This window comes from Clinocottus analis, unplaced genomic scaffold (genome assembly GCF_023055335.1).
Source record: "Clinocottus analis isolate CAN_PGR_092001 unplaced genomic scaffold, fCliAna1.0.p SCAF_12, whole genome shotgun sequence".
NCBI classification, from domain to species: Eukaryota; Metazoa; Chordata; class Actinopteri; order Perciformes; family Cottidae; genus Clinocottus; species Clinocottus analis.
In genome coordinates, this window is record NW_027175843.1 from 13,285,228 (window position 1) to 13,306,999 (window position 21,772).

The following is a 21,772-nucleotide window of genomic DNA, read 5'->3' on the forward strand; positions in this document are numbered from 1 at the left end:
TTAAAAAAAAAAAAATCTGCCTGTTTTTGCTCAACGACAACAAACGTCTGCAAGAATGCTGCTCGTAGAGGAGAATCTGCCAACATCACACAGACCAGGCTGCTCCGAATGATTATTTGTGAATTCCTTGTGAAGTTCGCTGCATTTGATACATTTACTTATCCTGGTGAACAACAACCCACACACTATTTGTACAATACTTTTGCTTTCATATTTATGATGGAAATGATACAGCCCTATTGATACAGGTGGCTGGCGCTGTTGGAGAGCTCTCCAAGGTCCTGAACTAACACTGGCCTTGAGGGAATTACCAGGCAGCAGAACAAAAAGCTTTCGAAAGACAACCCTCCCCCCGCCAACATTTCAAATGGATGTAATGATATGTCTGTTGCATAATATAGCATGAGACACGCACGCGCAGTTAGAGACTTGCATGTGAAGGCTTTTTGTTTGATTGTCAAAAACTGCCAAAACAACAACAAGGACCCTCATTTCGATATAGAATGTTGTTTCGTATTTATTTATTTTTGTTAGTATAAAACACTTCTCACGTTCCCATTTGCATGGTGACAGTGAAGCCGTCTGTTTTCCTTGTAAATGACATACCCCCCCCCCCCCCCTCATCTTCCACCCATGTTTTCACTTACTCCCTCCGCCTCCTCCCTTCTTCCCTTTCCCTCATCTCTTCTTCGCCGCCTCTTTATCCCCGACAATAACAACATTTGGCCACGAGTCACCAAGCCCATTCGTTCACATATTCACATGAATAGCCCCCCTGGCCCCAATCCCCCCCCCCCCCCCCCACACCCCCTCCCCTCCTGCTGCGGGAATGGTTTAACCCGTTGCCCACAGAGAGCGAGACAGAGAGCACAAAGGAGGCACATACACTGGTCGAGTCAGGCGGGATTTAATAGGAAAGCATGATGTAAACACGGGATAAAAATCCGCAAGGCAGCGTTTTCCATTTCCCCGTCGCACGGGTCCATTATTGCCGCTCAATATTACATGAGGTTCCCGTGTAACAACAGCGCGTGTGTCTGGACAGCGAGCAGCAGCCAGTGATACAGTGGAGGCGAGCGGAGTTGAGCATTGTTTCATTTTCGCTTGAGGCTTTTTTTTTTTTTTCTGGAGTTGCTCGCTGTCTTTTTTTTGTTGTTGTCGTTTTGAACCGAGCCCGGTGGTCCGCTGAGATCATGGTGTTTGCTTTTTCAAGCAGACAACTGGAGATTCTCTTCTTATTTTTTTGAAATATTTCTCTCTTTTTTCTTCTTCTTTCTCCCCCTTCTCTTTTGGACTCGGGGATGACAAAGGAAACGCGTGCGAATATGTTGCATTGTTTAGGTGAGTTCTCTTTGTTCATGTCAAATTCACAGGTATGTTACGCTTGCACGCGCACACATTGAGTCCTATGAGTACAACGTCTAAAAAGTGTCACGTCTTGTTCCGTCATCTCCACCCAGCACCTCAAACAAACCACATTTCATACTGTTGACGGCCCCCGAGAGCATATTACGTTGCCCACATCCCTCATGCCCATCACTGTAATTGCCTTTGAAAATTAGACACACGGAGGAGATCTCCTCTCCCATTGTTGTCCCTCTATTGTTTTCAAACCGTCGCTTCACGGAACATTTGGTGCTCTCACACAAGGCGCGAGCACTTCCAGACCCCTGCACGGTCGCATATCAATGACAACCAGATGAATCCTGCATGATGTGTGGCAATTAATAATTGAAAGGACTAAACTCTGAATGTGATACCCGTGTGCATAATTCGTTTGGACAGCGTGTAAACAGTGGGAGCCGAAGTGATTTTCACTCGCAGAAAGTCTTATCTATCTATCTATCTATCTATCTATCTATCTATCTATCTATCTATCTATCTATCTATCTATCTATCTATCTATCTATCTATCTATCTATTCTATTCTATTCTATAACTACGAGTCAGGGGGACAACATTGTGTCTCTTACCTTCTTGGGGCTACAGTAAAAGCACATGAAACATCTTCATAATTAGTAGTTTGCTTTAGCAGAGAATAATTATATGCTGCAAGCCCACTGAGCGTACTGTGCAGGCATTTTATTTTATTTCCTTTGTTAAACATGCAAATTTGTCTTTTACCCCGCACTCCTCTGAAACTGGCACAGCTTGAACTTGTGCGTTCTCTCTCACACACTTCTGCTGTGCATGATAACGTTATTCATAAATGCAAAAAAAACAAACAAAAAATGGTACCATTTGACAGAAAACAAGAATGCAATGGTCTGCTCCATATTTCTGGGTGCTAATAATGTGTGTTTATGTGTTTGGTATTGTATGTGAGGGCAAGAGCTGTCGATGTGGTGCAAAGAGGAGACACACAAACCAACACAATGAAAGACTTGTAACATACTGTACACACATACCTACTTTTATATATAACAGGAAAGTGGAGAAATACAGGAGATGCAAAGAACAGAACATATAAAGTCTGATATTTGACTGGTATGAGTATTCAATCACCTTTAGAATTGGAGAGCATGAGGGTCATGTTGGCCTTCGGCATAGTCTGTTAGAAAGGGCAAAATTACATCATTGAGCTGGATATCTCTCGAGATATGATTATTGATTTTAAGGTTGTGCTGCATTTGAATTGAGAATGCAGAGAAAAAGTCGCCATGGGAAAAGACATGAATAAGATGGAGTGTATAATAGGGTTAAGGAACCACTATGCAGCCAGTTACTGGCGGTGCTTTTGTTTGACTGAGTGATGCACTGGAGGGAGCACTGATGTCAACCTGCAGGTTTTCTTACTTTGTAGAGCTATTCAATCTCTGAATGTGTCTCTCCTTCAGTTTGTGGTTCATTTCCTTGGCTGAACTTTGAATAGCACAAATGAACACGGTCATCATATTTCTTTACCGCCATTATCTAAATAAGGCATAGCCAAACCTGCATTTTCAGCAACACGTATTTGCATTCAACTCTGTGTGCGCCAAGCTTTCATACTCCTGGCAACTGTGCTGCTTCACTGGAGCAGTTGAGAGTCACAAAACCACAGGGCACTGTTACAGGAGGTATTGAGCTAAATGAAAGTGTTTAACATTTACTTTCATTTCTAATGATGTTCGAAAGGTCCAGTCATCACATTTCTAGCCAAAGGAAAGGCCCAGGGTGTGTAACTACAGTTATTTTGGTTGCTCAATGTTTGATTAATGACAGCTCTTGATATTGGATTTAAATGTCAGTGTCATGCATGATTGTTTTGGTCTGTATTTTAAATAAGATGAAGGGATTTCGGCGACAAAGAGGGGATATGAAAGTGAAAACATACCTTTCCCACACCTTTTAAAGGCCCATTGAAAATAGTTTTAATGAGGCCCCCCGTATGGTGCCTTGTGAATAGCAGACTTCTGCCACAGTGACAGACGAGTTGATTAGAAGTCTGACCAGAATTCACAAAGTCTTTCTCTCTGGTGATATTTACTCTCCGTGGCTGACAAAACTGTGTGACCAATCATTTGAGGGATTGGGTTCGCAACGATTCAGACTTTTACTTTTTAAGTTCATTTTCAACAAAAACACTCTTCCAGTGTGGAAAGGAAAGCCTTCAACTTCCCAAATATTCTCTCTAAGTAATGGGGGAAATCGGACTCGCCGCCCAGTATTTTGATCATAATTAATAAAGATTGAAAATGGAAACTCTTTAAAAGACCTCGGTGTTGAGCAGAGGATGGTTACCAGAGATGCCTATGTTGCTACATACTGTGTCACACTTTGATGTATAAGTACAGTGAACATAAGCCAAAAAGGCTGACTCAAGACGAGCACGAAACATCTACCGGGCCTTCTCCGTCTGACGGAGCTCGTCTGCAACAGGCCTCACTGTTTTTGTTGTATATTAAAGATAAATACGGATGTGAGGTTAAAGACGGAGGACAAAGAAAGAATGAGGAAGGAGTTAGAAGGGATATAATGAGGGGGAGAGAAAGGGTAGGTTGATCCTAATCCCATTAATACACGACTGTGCTGTCTTTCCCACATGGTACACACACACACACACACTCACACACACGCACACATGCACACACACTGGTTACTCACACTGGTCAGATATATTGCTCTTTGTTTTGCAGCTGAACCAAAATACGGTCCGGACATGCGTTTAATGATTTGAGCTCACTGTGTGCAGATCAGCACAGGGTCAGGGTAATGAGGACAGCGTCAGGTTGTGAGCTTCTCGTTTCAACCAGATCTGACTTCGAGCCCTTCGGCAATGTGGCGCGTGTGTTTGGTTGTCATGTTGGTTTTTAGCTAAAAGAGTCTCTCCATACTGTCCGGACACTTCTGCTACATCCGCTAAGGTTTATGCTGTAGTTGCGTGGAAAGATGTGTGTGTGTGTGTGTGTGTGTGTGTGTGTGTGTGTGTGTGTGTGTGTGTGTGTGTGTGTGTGTGTGTGTGTGTGTGTGTCTGTGTGGGCTTGTGTGTGCAAATGCATAAATGTGTACGTGCTGTGTGAACAGTATGTATAAACCTTATGTGATGCCTGAAAAGACTAAAGGAATAAAACAGTTATGAGTATGAGTATGTATACAGCTCTACAGAGAGATAGATGTGAGCTGCATGACTAATAGAACGAGTGAAAGATAAAAGGCAATGATTTAAACAGAAACTGTGTATTTGTTTGTGCCTTCCTATATGCACAGACGCCTCTTATCCTGTTTTCACACCATCACAGACCAAATGCACAAGATGTGTTTGCTACTCGAGGAAAGGTATATTTTCTCAAGTCCTCTTGCATTTAATGTACATTTCTAACATGCATAGTTTACCTAAATATTTCATATTTAAAAACAAAATTGAAGAAGAGCTGTGGTTACACGCTATTTTTGCAGATTGTGATTTTAAAATGTAAAAAAGTTATTTTTTTAAAAAGTACTTATTTCACCTTTTCTTTTTACCTTTTCACCTTTTTCACCTTTTCTTATTTCACCTTTCATTTTAGCGGAATTGCTCTCACATTTTTGGTCAGCATGTTGTAGGTCCCTAGAGTATGTCCACAACAAATGTTATGGAAACATAATCAAGCAGCAGGAAGATGATTATGTAGGAAATGAAAGGATACCAGTTTCAAAAGACAAGGCAAATCATTATGGATTCATCTGTGTATTTAACCTCAGTTACCTTAATACTTGTAAAACGACTTTGCTCTGAAAGTTGTTCATTTAAAAAAAAAAATCCACTGTTATTTCATTGTGCAGTTATTCAGTTCTGAACATCCACCATTAGCTCACAGGGGACTTTTGGAAAAAGGACAAATGGATCCATGTGGGAGTGAAGACAATTTTACATGGTGGCTTGAAGTACGTCTAGTGCTTAGCGAGCGAGAGAGAGAGAGAGAGAGAGAGAGAGAGAGAGAGAGAGAAAGAAAAAAAAAGCGTAGTTGTAAGCAACAGTGAGATAAACTAGAAAATTTCGCAAGAAATTTTGAAAGTGTGGCTACTACTGCCGTAAGACCTCGCAATATATAGCTTTTGTTTCTGACGCCCGTCTCTCCTCCAAAGCACTTGAGTTGGTTTGTGTGTTAAACTGATTGGCTGATATGAAGCACCTGTGTGCTGCCGTCGTCATGGTGACCAAGTGAGCGCCAGCAGACTGATTAGAGGCAGACTGGACTGTGGACTTAAGGAAATAAACTACTGAACGTCCTGAACACACACAAACGTATATGAAATATCATATGACCTTATTAATGATCACAGTGTTGACAACTAGACAATATAAAACACACGTAAACGTCTATGTGTGTGTCTGTTTGTGTGTGTGTGTGTGTGTGTTTGTGTGTCTGTTTGTGTGTTTGTGTATGTGTTTGTTTGTGTATGTGTGTGTGTGTGTCTGTGTGTGTGTGAGACAAACAGACAGAGAGACAGAAGTCATCTGTGTTGTGTGTGTGTGTGTATGTGTTTGTTTGTTTGTGTGTGTGTATGTGTTTGTTTGTTTGTGTGTGTGTATGTGTGTATGTGTGTCTGTGTGTGTGTGAGACAAACAGACAGAGAGACAGAAGTCATCTGTGTTGTGTGTGCGTGTGTAAGTGTCTGTGTGTCTGTTAAACTGCCCTAACGAGAACACCTGTGGGTCGCTAGATCAAAGGTTGCCATGGTGATGACTTCAAAGGGACTTCCTTACGCTGAGCTTAACAGACCTAAATACTGTGGAACTCCTTTCAAACTATTTTAAAAAAATGGTACTTTAAAAGCCACTATTGCTTCGATATCGCATATGAAGCGTTAGGAAGACCTGATGAACAGATACTGTGACTGGCGAGTCTGTACGATAAAACATGTGTCTGTACGGGCGATTTACAAATCAGGTACGAGCTTCAGGGGAGACGTGGCTTTGGAGGGAGATTTAACATGGCGGCGGATGGCAGAGCGAGGTGGACTTGCTCTCACATTCAGTCCGATTTCAAGACGTCTGAGTCCGTTGGATTCCTATCGACCGCAGTTTATGACAGAAGACAAGATTTCCAACGTTTCTATCCAACAATGGTGTATGAAGAGTGAACATTGTGGGAGTAAAGACAAAATACGTTTTATTTTTTTAACAGTTTCTGTCGCTTCTTCTCACTCTGTTAATTGGTGCGCCACCCTCTACGAACATTTCGTGAAATTTTTTTGACAGTTTTTGACGTTTTTTGCATTTTTCGGGAAAACGGCCGGGCGAATCTCTTAGAAAAGTCATACCTCACGATTCCCGCGCAAACCGCACGTTTCGATGTATTTTTTACGCATGTGCTGGCAACGCTCTGGGAGGAGTAGTGGTTTGACTATAAGAAGAATAATAATAATAAGCCCGCAGGAGAACATGAAGTGTGCTTGCAGCATGGGGTCTATGACCCCATGCGGCTGAAGCCACACTTAATTATGCTGGAAAGAGAGACGGTGCAAGACAGAGAATGAGCTGTAATCTGATTAAAGCCTCTTTACTCCCCTGTCACCTCACCTTCAGGGCACAAGCAATGGCCGAGGCTTAGAAGGGGATCAATGCTGAGTCCACCAACATGTGGGCGGAATCACATACACACAGACACACACACACTCAGATCTCTTCCTCCGAGGCTTCCCCTTGGTGCACATGCAACACCTGAGGATACACCTGAGATCACTGCACAGCACAGCACTTTCTGTTCATACGTTGTTGTGGCACTTCATGAGTAGTTTGCTAAGTGGATGGGTGGATAGATGAATAGATGCATGAAAAGCGATTGGGTCAGAGAATGATCAGCTAGAGGTGAGGACATTGTGTCTTCAGTACTATCCAGTATACTTTTCTCTCTCTGGACCTTGTTATTGTGCTTTTGTATGTGCGTTTGTGGGTAGTCAGGTGCACGAGGGGTGTAAAGGTCTCTCAGACATCTCAATAGGTTTGTAGATCCAAGGGAGAGAGGGCGCGCATGCGTAGAAGATGAACAGCTCCCATACAAATCACCTTCTAGACTTTAGACCCTTATGACCCGGGCAACCAGATGACCACGGCCGAGAATGTTTCTCTGCAAGCGTCCTCTCGTCAAGTTTCATTTGACAGTTTTCAAAAAAGGCAAATGAAATGCATGTTTGCATGATGGATTGGGTGAAGGACTTACAGAGCCCCTCTGGATGCAGATAAGAACATGATGAACTCGAGACTGTTTGCAGTAAAAGGCATTTAAACTGTTGAAATTGTGACCAAATTAGTCTTTGTTAATAGCTTCCCATTTTAGCATTGAAGCGCTGACATTATTCTACTAAATTTGGCTCGTAAATTGCCTTGAAAAAGCACCTGATAACACAAGTGTGGAAAAATAATGTTATTCATATTTCTTGCATGGATTTATCTCCCAATGTTAGTGCTTTATTTATTAAAGGACCTGTATCTTGTTCATGATGTGTCGTTATAGAAGTGATGTCTTTACTGGGGCTCACTTTTTGTATTTATTTTTAAACCAAGCACCACATATTGTTAAATGTGATAGAGACATGACTAAAATAACAAAAGATGAAAGTGCATAGACAGGAAATAGATTTGGGAACACGTAGAAAGGCTACCAAGAGAGGCACGGGCCACCTCTACTAAGACTTCCCAAGCCTCTAAACTAAAGTATAGTGAGATAAGGATGCTGCTTTTACACAATAGGTTCAGCTATGCAGTCTATTTAATCATAGATGCAACAGTGGAGGCCCTTCCAATAAAACAAGGCCATCTTTTCCTTTCTGGTTACTATGCCAACTGACCAGGAAGCTAGTTCATTGCAACTGCAAAAGTTTGGCCTGCAAAGAAATATGCCTGCAACAAATTAGTTTATGAATTAATGAATCATTTACTCTGTGAGGTGTCTGTTAATGTTATCTCTACTGCTCAAAGAACACGCTACTTTTGTCCCATATAAATAAAAAACTATACGTTCCAAATATGCGGTTTGCAATTATATGTCTTTTAAACTCATGTCTACATGAATAAAGCGTTTCAAAGCTTTGTGGAAGCATTTTAAACATTTATTTGCAGGAAAAAACGGTCGGAGTTCAGGTCTTGTTCACTACCGCGTCCCTTTAATAGCTATTATCACAGGAATGAACCGCCTCCTGTGTGTCGCAAAGGTCACCAGTAACACGCGCTCTTCTTTTCTTGAGGCGCTACACTTATCACATGAGTTATTATTAAAATAAAGGCCATTTCTCCTCTTGGATATGATGATGGAACTGAGATCATTTTACGTTACGTCTCAATGGTCTGTGGAATGACTGTAATTGCACAGTGAATTAATCCCACAGTGTCTTTATTCTCCAGCTGATGTGCATGATAACAGATGCTAGATAGGATTGTTTTGTTATATTTCATTCATGTCAGATCTGTCGTGAATCTTAAGCAGATTCCAACTCTCTAAGTCTCTCCCGGCAACACCCTCTTCTCACAACACACACACACACACACACACACACACACACTGGAGTCGTCTCCCCCAGTGACAGATGGGCTGGACGGAAACACAGTCATCCTGTTAGTAACCATGACATCAGCAACACTGTCACATGCACATGGATGCTCTCCTTCTCTTTTTCTCTTTTCCACTTTTCATAATACAAAATTGGTTGGGATTTCTAAAAAAAGATAGATATTAGCCGGCAAGTGGGAAAAAGCAGCCAGATAGGCGGTCCAGCGACGCAACCGCCCTCGCCCTGTTTTCCTTTTTTTCATGAAGAGTTTGCCGACCCCATTGTTAACATAAAGTGCATTGTTGTAAAGAAAAATAGGACTTCCTACGCATTTCAGCCCACACATTCTGTAAATAGCTAAAAACCACAGCAATGGGTTTAACGTGTATACGTTCACCTTGTCACCCTGTTTTCTCTCTCAATACACTGAACTCCTGTCTTCAGTGAGCAGGTATGCTTTAAGAATGCAAATTCACTTCATTACACACAAAGCAAGAGAACATGACAGGATAACCCAAAAATATAAATCATGAATAAAATGTATGATGTAAAAAAAAAAACATGTATTCTTATTCATATTCATTTCATTTTAGAAATATAATTTGGGGCATCTGACAATAGTTTCCATAATCAAATGCAAAAAAAAAGAAGAAAGAAAAAAAATGACAGTTTGAGGCCGAGGCAAAGCATACATTTTTCTCATATGATATATTCTTGATACTTTCACAACATTGTCTGTTTTAGTGTGCAACGCTAATCAAAACTATTTTAAGAGAATTAAAATATATATAATAAAGTGGTCACCTTTCATGAGTTAGTTAGTTGGCTGTTTGCTTGTTGGGGGTAAAGGAAAAGTCAGGGGAACACCCAAGTCTTGAGAATTCATCTACTGGGGACAATGAACGTTGATACAAAATTGGATCAAGCAAACACCTGAAAAACAGACAATGCAGGCTCATGATAAAAATATTTATGTGTCAAAGTGTGGACACAATTTATAGGAGAAAAGGTTGCTCTCTCTACAATCTCTGGATCATGTCTGTAGTTTCTCATGAACCATGCCAGGTGAAAGGCATGATATCTTAGTAATAGCATTAGTAGTATTAGCAAGGTTCACCTCTAAAACATTTGACCTGAGACTAACCCAGGCTAAGTCCTGCTTTAGCCTCCTGAAATATAACCCACTGAACTCTAGTCTTCATTCTCCAGGTAGAAGTGTGATTCATCTTCACGCAAGTTATCTGATACAAAAATAACTACGCCATTAGGTAAAGCCATGATCTAATATTTAGTCCAAGCTATTGATCTAAGTACACTTAGGTACATTTAAAAATCAATATCACAACTTTATATATCAGTTAGGAATGAAGATAGTCCATTTAAACCCTCATAAAGTTCAAAGGAGATAGACAGACGGAGAGCTGGGTAGATAGATAGAGTTCTGCTGCCAACCTAATACCTTCAATGGGTTTTTGTTTGCACTGCGTATAGCATTGAATAACTAGATAAAAAAAAATCTGATAACATCACTTTTCAGAAACACGCTGTTTCTATTACTCTTGACAATCCACAGAACACACTGTCAGATTTCTGGGGTTTCTTTCATCAGTAGTTCTACTGAAAGCTGTTCAGAGGGAGGTCTGTTTATTATCCAGAGTAATGACACCAATGTTACTTGAAAGGCACGCTGCTGTTGAAAATGCAGTTCACAGCTGTCGCGTTGGGATTGAGGCAGAAATCTCCAGCCCAAGACGAATACTTATCCATGAAGTGAAACGGGGCGTTCTCACAGTGGAGCTTTAAACTTTACCAAAACAACAAGTGAAAGAAACTCAAAAGATCCCACCCTATCGGTTTTTATTGCTGATAAATAATGTGGTGAACAATTTCCGAAAGATTATTTTCGCTCAAAACAATATATAATCCTAACAATGGACTCAACCACATCGTAGCCACCAGGGCTTTAACTTCCTAACATCACTGTTTTCTTGGCTCAAGAACTCGACTTCAAATGAGATCTTCTTTTTTCGGCTGACACTCTGCTTCTGCAAATGTTGAAAAGGCAGGAAGCTGACCTCAAGTTTCCATGAGGAAAAAAAGCTATATTTTATTTTGATTTTCATTATAAAATCAAAGTCTCTGTTATTGAGGACAATTCTTTTTAGCTTGGTTGGTCTCTGCGAAACACTCTTTAGAAAAGAGAATGAGATTCTTAACCTTCAGAGATTTGGTAGTTTTAACTTTAGTGTGTGTGTGTGTGTGTGTGTCTGTGTGGGTGTGTGTGTGTTTGTGTTTGTATCGAGTTTTTCCTGTTTTTCTGTGTTTTGCAAAACACCTCCTTGTCCAAATAATTCTGCTGATTTTTACCATCTTTCTCTTCTTCACACCTTTATTCACTTTTGTCTCCCTCTTTCTCGCTCTGTCCAACCCTTTAAATCTCCGCCCTGGAGAGTTGTGTGTCCTCGTTCTGGTGATGCTCTGTCGCCACCACTCAGTGTGGGGCCTCTGAAATATTCATGCTGACACACATACACACACTACGAGACACACACAGACACAAACGCTTTCAAACCCTTCATCTTATTTTTCGTCCTGTCAGTTTGCCCATATCAGTAAAAGATTAGAAAATAGAATTAAACTCGCAGCAGGTTTAGAGAGGAAAAGCTTTACACAATTTAAAACAAACACGCAATCACACACGCACGCAAGCACGCACACGCTAAAGTTAAGACAGCGACGATTTCACTCCTCTGGAATTCTGCAGAATACACTTTGACATTTCCATCATCTTTTTTTGCTGTTCAAATACAGAATCAGGTATAACAGTCATTCAGTGATTGCGGCATTTTTCAAGTCATCAGTTCATAGCTCTGTCAAAGGCAGCACACTCACCGGGGTGAAGGTGAAGTCGCACTGCACGGCGCTGGCATACGGCAGAATAAATCCTAAAACCCTTATTACAGTGCCAGCAGTGTTGGGATTTGATCTGTGACCTCAGACCGTCTACTCATCTGACGAGAAGAGGAGCTGGAGTAAAAACTCCAGCAGAGAGCACATCAATACGCACACGGGTTATTACACTGCCAGTGGTTTTGATATGGAACCTAACATTATTGGCCTGTCTGGCTGATGGAGGCATGCAGGCAAGGATCTGGCTGAGCAGATCATCATGTGAACATTGATTTGCGTCCGAGGTGCTATGAGTGGATTCGGTGGTCCCCATTTGTCAGCAGGGCGGACTAGCGAGCCTGTGAAACAGCATTTAGATGTTGCTTTCACTGCAGAGTTTATAAACTAGCCCTCAAGTCGAGCTGATGGAAAATAAAAAAACCCCGTGCGGAGCAAACCTGTGTCGCTACACAATGACTATTTCGATCCCACTGAGAATCCAGCAGCAATACAGAGCTGTTCATCTGTGTTCATACACATGCACGGTGTGGTTTCTTCACTCACATGTTGTCCATAATTTAGAGACAATTTTGACTGCTTTTGAGTTTGTATACATCAATCAAACACGCAGAATTAAAAATAAAGAGGTGACGAGCAAATATTACGGTGTTAAAGTTAAAGATATTCTAACATATGGCTGATATTTTGTGAGAAACCTAAACCCTTCATAGGTTTTTTGTAAACGCTACATGTTTGACCCATCAAAACTCCAAATTTTTGGGTTACTGGTTCAAGGATGTAACCGTGTATCCCCATAATGCACTGGGCTCAGTGGATGCCCTAATATGTTGTTGAATTATAAAGAGGCACTAGCTGAATAGGGTCGGAGGTCAGGATCATCTGCTGCCAAGAGCCTCAAAGAAACCATCACGGATTGGCTCTACGCATGCAGATTCCCATGGAGACGAGCCCCACTTCCCATTTGCAGGGTCCTTGTACCGCTGCTAGTTGTTATAGCAACAGGCAGGACGTGACATTGTTGCATAAGACGCTGTTTTTCTTTTCTTCCTGGCTCTGACCTTATTTGTGGGCTGTTTTCTGATCATGTCATCTTCTAAGTGAGTGTAGCAGTTAGCACATCCAGTGTCAGGTCAAAATAAAAAATCAACATTCAGCTTGAAGAGTCGTGTTTGGACCCACTGAGGATGGTTACGATAGTTTATCTGATGAAGCGGTCTTGTAAAAAAAAAAATTGGTGCAGTGCTTGGGACATACAAGATATACCGACTTCTTGTGATTATTTTTCTTTTGCTAGTGAACAGACTCTACTCTTCATTCTGTATTATTCGGATGACCGATCTCTAGTTTATTAATTTACTTTTCCCCTTTGTTCTCCTTGTGGCTGTGGATGTATCAAGCGAAGCACATGGCTTGCCCTTTGTGATGTCTCTATTGAATATTTATTGTTAAGAAGAAGAAAAAAAGAAAGAGAAGAAAGGCAACTTTTAGGACCAAAACATTTGAGCATATTTTCCCTTTATCATCATTATTTCTTGGCAGTGAAGTAGCATCACTTGTTATGCATTCCTACTTCGATCTTTCTCTGGAGTTGGGGTGCCTGTGGTGAAATGAAGCTGCAGTCTTCACAATCTGTTTCACTCTCGAAAACTGTCGCTCCAAAACAAGCAATACTTAACTGGAATTTTTCCAATTACTTTTCAGATTTTTGACCCACTCGGCGTGAAATAGTGCAGGCTTTGTATTTGAAATTGCAGATATGGATGCAGGTGCATGTCTTGGATTGTTTAGATAGAAAGATTTGTACAAAAAGGCTTTTTTTTTTAATTTTCCTTTTGAAGCTTTTCATTTCACAGAATAAAAAAGGAAATCAAGCATACAGTATGTATCCTACGAGTGTCTATTACTGTACGTAGTTTAATGTCCATCCAGAGATAGATTTAGCATTTGTAAGCATTTCCTATTTACATAATTTCAAGTTTTGTGCAGGCCTGGCAGAGGTAGTGCTTTTCTTGACGCTCGATTGATTCTATCACACGCTGTACATTTTCTCTCAACTTCATTTACTTCAGCCGTTTAGCTGAAGTTCTACCACATCGCCATTCGGCGTGACTGTGGCTCAGTGATAGAGTGGGTTGTCTTTCAATTAGAGGGCCGGCGGTTTGATCCCAGGCTCCGCTGGTCCATATCCTAGGGCGGGCGGATGTGTGCTCCCGTAGGCTGCGCCTGCGGTCTATGAATGGGTATGAAGGGTTCGCTCGTCCTGATGGGCAGCTGGCAACTTACATGTGAATGGGTGTGAATGACATGTTGTGTTTTGCGGAAGGGTATAAAAGTGCTACACAAGCGCAAGTCCATTAACCATTTACCACTTCTGCAGCAACTTGAAATAATAATCCGTTGTCAGGTAATCACCAGTTTGCAGAGCAGCAGGATGCTGCAACGTGTTGGCTCGCTGAATGAATTAGCTCGCTGAGTTTCTTTCTCCTGTCAATAAGTGCCTACTCGGTTGAAGTTTTCTTTTCTAGGAGTGCTTCTCTGCACCCGCGAGTGTGGGGAATTACCTTTGGAAATCAATACCACGCCACATATAATCACAGTTGTTATTATTGTGCTTAATTAAAACACCCTGTACTAATGCTAATGAGCTTTTATTTAGGTCTGGGTCATGCGCTCCTGACTTCTCCCTCTGTGAGCATGAAATGTGTAATACTAGTTTATAGTTCATCTTAATCTATGCTAATGCTTTTAATTCTGTATAAGTAGTGACAGAGAGACCCAGAGGCATAGACGCAGGTGGGTGTTGCTGACATAGAAAGGGATCTGATGAAAGGTACTGTGCCTAGGGCTTAAAAGCAATTATAGCGGCTGACATTTAGATGTCTTCATGACACCTAGAAATGTTGCGCTATCATTTATTGAGGCACTGTGGACTGTTTTCCAGTATACTGAAGACTTTCATTTCCCTCTCGGTATTCTCATTTTTGTTATGCAATTGATTATTTCAGAAGAATGATGCTGGAGCTTGGCTGAGCGTACAATTGGTGACATTCTCCCTTATGTGAGTGAGCAAGTCAATGTTTTTAGGTCCTAATTTGTGTCTCAACTGAAAATGAAACAATTGGGATTTGGTGCCTTAATGACTGTGGGGCTGTGTGGTTAACAAACACGTAGAGTAGAATCTACCTGTTTGGGGATACATCCTACTGAAGTCTGTTTTTATGTGCAAATGTTCAATTATGTGTATTCCGCTGAGTGTGACAGTGATTGACTGAGTTTGCACTTGGCTATCTTCACACAACATATGGGACTTTGATGTACCAGTGGACTTTGATCTCTTAAATAATGAATGAATTAGCTGCTGCCACAGAAACTAACAAAAAAAAAAGTACTAAAGTTGAAGCCCAGGGCAAATTTTCATCCAGCAAAAGTCCTCAACAAATGTCTCAAAGAAAAAAGGGAGGATTGGAAATACATTATGAAGCCAGTAATTGCTCATAAACGACAGTGAACGCTGCTTCTTTTAGAAATCAAAGTCGAAAGTAGTCAGTGGAGTCATACAGTTTGTAATCACATTAAATAGCTGGTGGCAATATGCTTTTTTATTTTTACTCACTGCAGTCCAGACTTTTTGTTCTTCATTAGGTGTGATGTGTTTTTGGTGCGGCTGCTTTTGTCTCGCAGGTGTTGCCTTTTCCATCCCAAATAGCGAAAATGATTGCACTCATAGACTTTTGTTTTTTAAGGGTTTTAGTTCCTGACATCCTATAGTCCTGATGGCCAAAATAGGCTTTGTGGTTGTTCTTTTTTTGCACTCAAACATACATTCCAATAGAATCTCCTTTACATTGTTATTGCTGTATTGAACAATCCTTGCTGCCTCGCTTATGTTTTAAGAACTCAACCTTCATGTTGTCGTTGTTTGCTTGATATTGTTGCATTCTACCTGGTGGTTAAGTCTATTTATCAAAAATCTGGCACATGTTGCACTAAATGCTCAAGGACTACACTCTATTCAACATTTGCAGCATGAACAATCAATACAAGTACTACTCCAGTATTTCTATTGCCGATAAGTGTTTAGTGAAACATGATTCATGGTCAATACTGCAGCACTACTTTGTAGCCTATGAAGTTGTGATAGAGCAGTCTTTCAGTTTGATGGTACAACAGCAGTAAGTGAGTATTTGCTGATGTAACATTTCAAGTGGATGAATAGAGTAGCAGTTAGGCGTTAGGTTTATTTTTTTATCCCTTTGAAAAATCTTTGCGGTGCAAATAACAAATTCACAGTCTTATACTTTCAACACCATGCAAATGTATGCGAGCACTTTCTGTTGATCTCTTCATGGCTGCAGACCTTCCGCTTACGGTCAAATACTTTCAAACTCTTGGCAACTATTTTTTGCAGCCTCTTCAGTGAATGAGATTGCCTGAATTGCTATTTTTTTTCATCTGCAGCAGTTGCTGTGAGAGTGGCTGTGATATACTGGGGTGTTTCTTTTTTTTTAAAATTATAATGCATGCTTACTGCTTTATCAGCACTTACAGCTGAGTACTTGAAATGAGCAATCAATAATCACTCTCTCCTCTTTCTTTCTTTCTCTCTTCTCACTCCTGCCCTCTCTCCCTATCACTTTCCTTTCTCTGCCCCACTGTTGCAGGTAGACACGTCTCAATGGGTGAGATCCACTGATCCAGTCAGCCCTTGAAACCCAGCCACTCCTAACCCCTCTCCTCCTCTGTTGCCCTAAACCTAACCCCCCTTCACATCAGTCACCATGACTTCTACCAATCAACTGCTGGATTTGGCCGAGGTGGGCCTGAAGTGTGACCAGGAGATTGAGAGGAGATATGAGATTGTTCCCTCAGTGGTCTGCTCCATGTGCTGCCTCTTTGGAATTATCTACTGCTTCTTCGGTAAGTGAGGATGGAGTCAAAGCTTCACTCTTAGGGTTTGTGCCGGTACTAAAAGGCATGGTAAAAATACAGCTACAGGAGCTAATTGCCATCAGATAAGAGTACTGTTGCCGCTCTCTTATTGGGATAAGAGGTCTTTTTTTTTTATCTTGGTACCATTTTGTATAACTAAACAAACTAATGAGTCCTGCTCAGTCATCAAAGGAATAGTTAAAACATGTTTAGGATATTTACAGATTAGTTTTTGTGCCAAGATTGAAATGGCTGTACTACTATCAGCAGCCAGTTATCTCAGATTAGTTTAGCACAAAGACTGGAAACAGGGGAAAACAGCGAGCCTGGCTCTGTGCAAAATTGTCCCAACTAACACATCTAAAGCTAATTAGTTAAACCATATAAATATTGCCTATTCCATGCAAGCATAAAGAGAATGTGTCCAAATTATTGCAGTCAGCGAAGAAATATCCTGGTGCAGTTATCCCCTGTAGGCCCCGTAAAATCACAATGACTTGTTTTTACACTCTGGTTTTTGTAAGTATGAAACAAACACGATAAAACATGTATATGTGTGAGCTTTAGTGGTACTGGAAGGAGTATTTTGATACCTAATGTCAGCGCTAGGCTAGCTGTTTCAGCTGTTTCTAGGCTTTATACTTAGCTAAATAAACCTTTACAGCCACCGAAACAATTTGGGCATCTTAATTTTAAACTAGAAAGCAATATACATATTGCCCAACTAGCTTAACAGAATAATGTCCAAATGTATACAAAGGTATGTCATTCATAAAAAGTCACATGTGCAGTGTGATTTTTGCACACAAACATAGACTATGCTTTGACAATAGAGCAAAACTGGAGAATTATTTAACCTAAAAGATAATATATAGATGTCAGCATGTAGCTTTCATGACAGGCACAAAGAAACACTTAAGCGTGACATGCAGCTAATATAACTTCCTGTATGTGGAAGCAAATAATTGGAAAGTACAACATGTTGCCTAAGAGCCCAGAAATCTAATTTCCAGTTCATTCCGCTCTGCTGCTCTATGGTATTATTGATTTAAGAGCAGTACACAGAGGTTTTCTTGTTTCTGGCTATGTGAATCAATGTTGAAATCGAATTCCTACAGACTACGCTATTGTGCCGTTTCTATATGTTTGTATGTTCCTTTTCACCTTATGCCAAACTGCTGTCATCAGCAGACAAAACCCCAAAAATGGACTGCCTGCTGTCTGTTCCCAAAAAAAGTGTCTCCTTCTCCCCCTTCCAAAGCATGTTCTCGTTTCTTTCAACTAAATGTTACAGCGGAACTGCAAAAAAAAAAAAAGAAGATGCACAGAGTTTTGCAGTTATTCCAAAATACCAGGCCTCGCTGTTTTTTTTTTTGTTTTTTTTTACTGTCCCATCAAACACCAATTCATACTTTATGCATGGGTCCATTTGTATGTTTCGTCAAAAAACTCCTTACTTGAGGCTGAATTTTGTGTCCAGTGAGTGACGCTGGTGGATTGCACCACAATAACTCATTCCAATGAGTTTGGATGTAAAGTCATTACAGAAATGTGTAATCAATAAATAATTAGAGAGATCTGCTGCAATAGAGTTGTTGATTGCAACCAAAATGATTGTTTGAAAATGATATTGTATTAAATTATATTTCCTCTTGAGTCAGAACTGGCAAAATTGCATAATAATGCGCAAATAATGACGTTGTATTTAAAATGGTTCATGCATTTTAGTTTAATTCAGAGAATCACACTGATTTATAAAATGTGTTTCATACATGCTGCCATAAAATGAACAGCAAGGTGTCGTGTTACAGGATGGAACGGTATCTTTGTACTTGAAATACTGCTTCTCAGTCCTACACCATCTGTTGTCTATTTGTTTCTCTGTTTGTTTGACAGAATGCTAAAAAAAAGAGAGAAAATAAAGAGGTGCATTTTCTCCCTCAGTGCCTGCTCTTGCTCTAAACAAAAACACTGTTCTGCAAAGACACAATGCATATTGTTGGTGTTGTTCAAAAACTCCACACTCGCATATGAAAGGACTTTTCTGCAGTCTGAAATTGAATCTCCCTGCTGATAGAACTGTAGAATTTGGTTTAGTTCCAACGTCTTGAGAAGAAAAGGTCCGCTGTCAATTATTTGAGCCAAAAAACAACACAGTTGGAGCATTAATGATGACAAGATGGATGAGGCAGAAAAGAGACGAAGGAAGGGAGAAATCCAAGAGCGGGATGAGCCAGAGTGAACAGATGGGATGGAAGGTTTGATGGCTGGAAGATAAGTAAGGGAAGCAAGAAGGAACAAATGAGGAAATAGGAGGGTTGGACGAGGAAAAGGAGAGCCAAGGATGGATCAGAGCACAGTGGCCAGAAGGTTAAGAGCAGTCAAAAAGAGGCTTGATACGTCAAAATACATGTAATGTATTCATTGATTGATGGAAACAGATATTGACGAACAATTTGTGATGGCCGCTGACCGAATTAATGTTCAGGTGGTATTTTCTGGGCACGGTGACCGAAAGATAGCAAGGAAAACACACAGGATTGAGCAGAAGAAAGTAAAGAAGCTTGAGGAAGAAATAAATGAGGTATAGTCACAAGGGAGGAGCATGAACCGTTGGTTGGCTGCGAGGAAGAGTATTGTTTGGCTCAGCTGTGCAATGCCTGATTACACATAGATAACAATCTGATGTTGGTTCCCATCGAGAGAGACAGACAAAGAAGAAACGGTAGAGTAAGTAGAAAGGGAGATTCAAATATTAATAAACACAGAAACAAGAGCCAAGGAGATTGTAACTCTTGATAATATGTGCTTTTAATGCTTTCCTGTCTTTTTTCAGCATAAAGCACATTAAAATGGTAATAAACTGATGAGAGATAGAACAGAGAGACAGCCAAGGACAGGAGGGACCATTAGATGGGAAAAGAGAAAAAAAATAATAATAGGAGCGCAGCTGTTCTATTCAGCAGGCCTGTTGACTAATGAATGTGGATGACCTTTTGTAATACGATGATTATCATATTTTAAAGCAGTTTCATAAAGGTTTCTAGAGACAGTTTAGCTGCTCATGATGAAGAAATGCTTCCCTCACCCACCACAGGCAGGTTACTGTTTGTTTTGCTTTTTGTTATCATCCTCCCTATGTTCTCTTTATAGATAGGAAAACAGCATTTACTTTCAAGATCCTTCAAAAGCAATCTACACTTAGTTGATTCAGGAATCAAAATACACTGCTTATAAAGGGGATGCAATCCTGTCAATGTTGCATTTATTAATCCTTTATAGATTAGTCATAAACCATTTGTAAGAACAATTTATAGTTTGCTACCATCGTAAATTGGGCTAGGAAGGAAGTCACCGGGTCTGACTTTTGATTGGTGGGGATCTGCCAGATTAAATACAGAGCTAGACTGAAAGATGCATGAACATCAGCCAAAATGACTTTTGATGGCTGTAAAACATGAACGTCAACGGTTACAACTCATGAAGGCTTTTTAAAGTACCTCATTATAAAATGGTCCCCGAATACATATCTAAGCTTTCCCCATATGTTGGTTTTGTTTTATTTGTTTAAAGAGAAACCAAATCATATACACAGTCAGGCATAGCATGTAGCATCATGTGTATGCTTGAGATAACCTTACAGTGGTCTGTTTCCCAACTCTCCTCCAGGCTATCGATGCTTTAAGGCCGTATTGTTCCTCACGGGCCTCATGTTTGGCTCTGTGGTCATCTTCATGCTGTGCTACAAGGAGAGGGTGATGGACACTCAGCTGAGCGTGGAGGCATCGGTGGGCATCGGCCTGGGGATCGGGACCCTGTGTGGCCTGGTGACCATGTTGGTCCGCAGCGTGGGACTGTTTATGGTGGGCCTGCTGCTGGGCCTGCTGCTAGGAGTGGCTTCACTGGTGGTGAGGAGACACATTCGATTGTGCACTATTTAGTTTGATCTGTGTCCAGAATGTTAAGGAAAATAACATATACAATGGGCACCTTGAGATTAGGGATACAATCATTGTACTGTTATCACACAAAGCTGTTTTGGGCCCGGTCACATCAGAGAGTGGTAACTGGATCCAGAAGAACATGTCGAACCCACGTTGAAATGGCATTGAAATGATTCCCACAGCTGTAATGGCAGCGTCTTGATACAAGCTCGCTAGCTTTCTATTTCGCTTGTCATTTCGGATGCTGGCCAAGAAGTTCTACAAATCAGCCGAGCAGCACTTGAAACACCTTAGATAATATAATAACTAACTGCAAACCACACCGTTACGAAGGCCTTCGGGTCTTCTATTTTAGAAAAATATGGTGACTACAAGCCATGATGCCGAATTAAATGTCAAAGTTCTTCACAACTCAGATCAGACAAAATCATGATGTGGATTTACTTTGCTGCAACTCACAAAACTATTAGAACTCTGCTGTCATCAATATGACCATGCCGCACATCGAGTGATTAAAACCATAACTCCTCTCTCACCAAGGCCATGGAGGAGTTCTACCACCCCAGAACAGTGTGGGTTCCTCTGGGTATTCTCCTGAGTTCTGGGACGCTATTTGCCGTCCTCACTCTCCAATGGCAGCGCTGTTTCGTCACCCTCTCCACCGCCACCTTCGGCTCTGCCATCATCACCGTCACTGTGGACTACTTTATAGAGCTGTTCGCCTTGGTGCACTACGTCTACGAGAGACTCAGGGTAGGCTCACCTGTGTGTTTCTGTCTCAACTCTTAGCAGGGATGCCATTCATTTACTTGAGGCTTGTTTCGTTTTTTTCTGTGTGAGTAATCTTTACATTTGTGAGTGGTCATGTGTGCCTGCGTTTCAAATGTCTGTAGACGAAGTAAAAGAAAGACGGGCTAAGTTAATCATGGTGTCTTAAATGAGAGTGTATGACGTACGTTGTATAAAGGAGTACAGTTAGCCTCGTACAAATGCAATTAAACAATTCATTGTAGATAACGTACCCAAATGGAAACCTG

At 40.9% G+C, this 21,772-nt stretch overlaps 1 protein-coding gene across 1 annotated transcript in view; it reads left to right on the top strand.

Moving 5' to 3' along the window:
• The first annotated feature begins 853 nt into the window (after positions 1 to 853).
• tmem198aa (transmembrane protein 198aa) overlaps positions 854 to 21,772 on the top strand; it is a 29,352-nt gene continuing 8,433 nt past the window's right edge. Inside the window, exons 1-4 of the mRNA XM_068573116.1 lie at positions 854 to 1,341; positions 16,524 to 16,779; positions 20,461 to 20,699; positions 21,276 to 21,488. Coding sequence (XP_068429217.1) covers positions 16,641 to 16,779; positions 20,461 to 20,699; positions 21,276 to 21,488 — 591 coding nt within the window. The 5' untranslated portion in view covers positions 854 to 1,341; positions 16,524 to 16,640. The remainder of the gene's footprint in view (positions 1,342 to 16,523; positions 16,780 to 20,460; positions 20,700 to 21,275; positions 21,489 to 21,772) is intronic.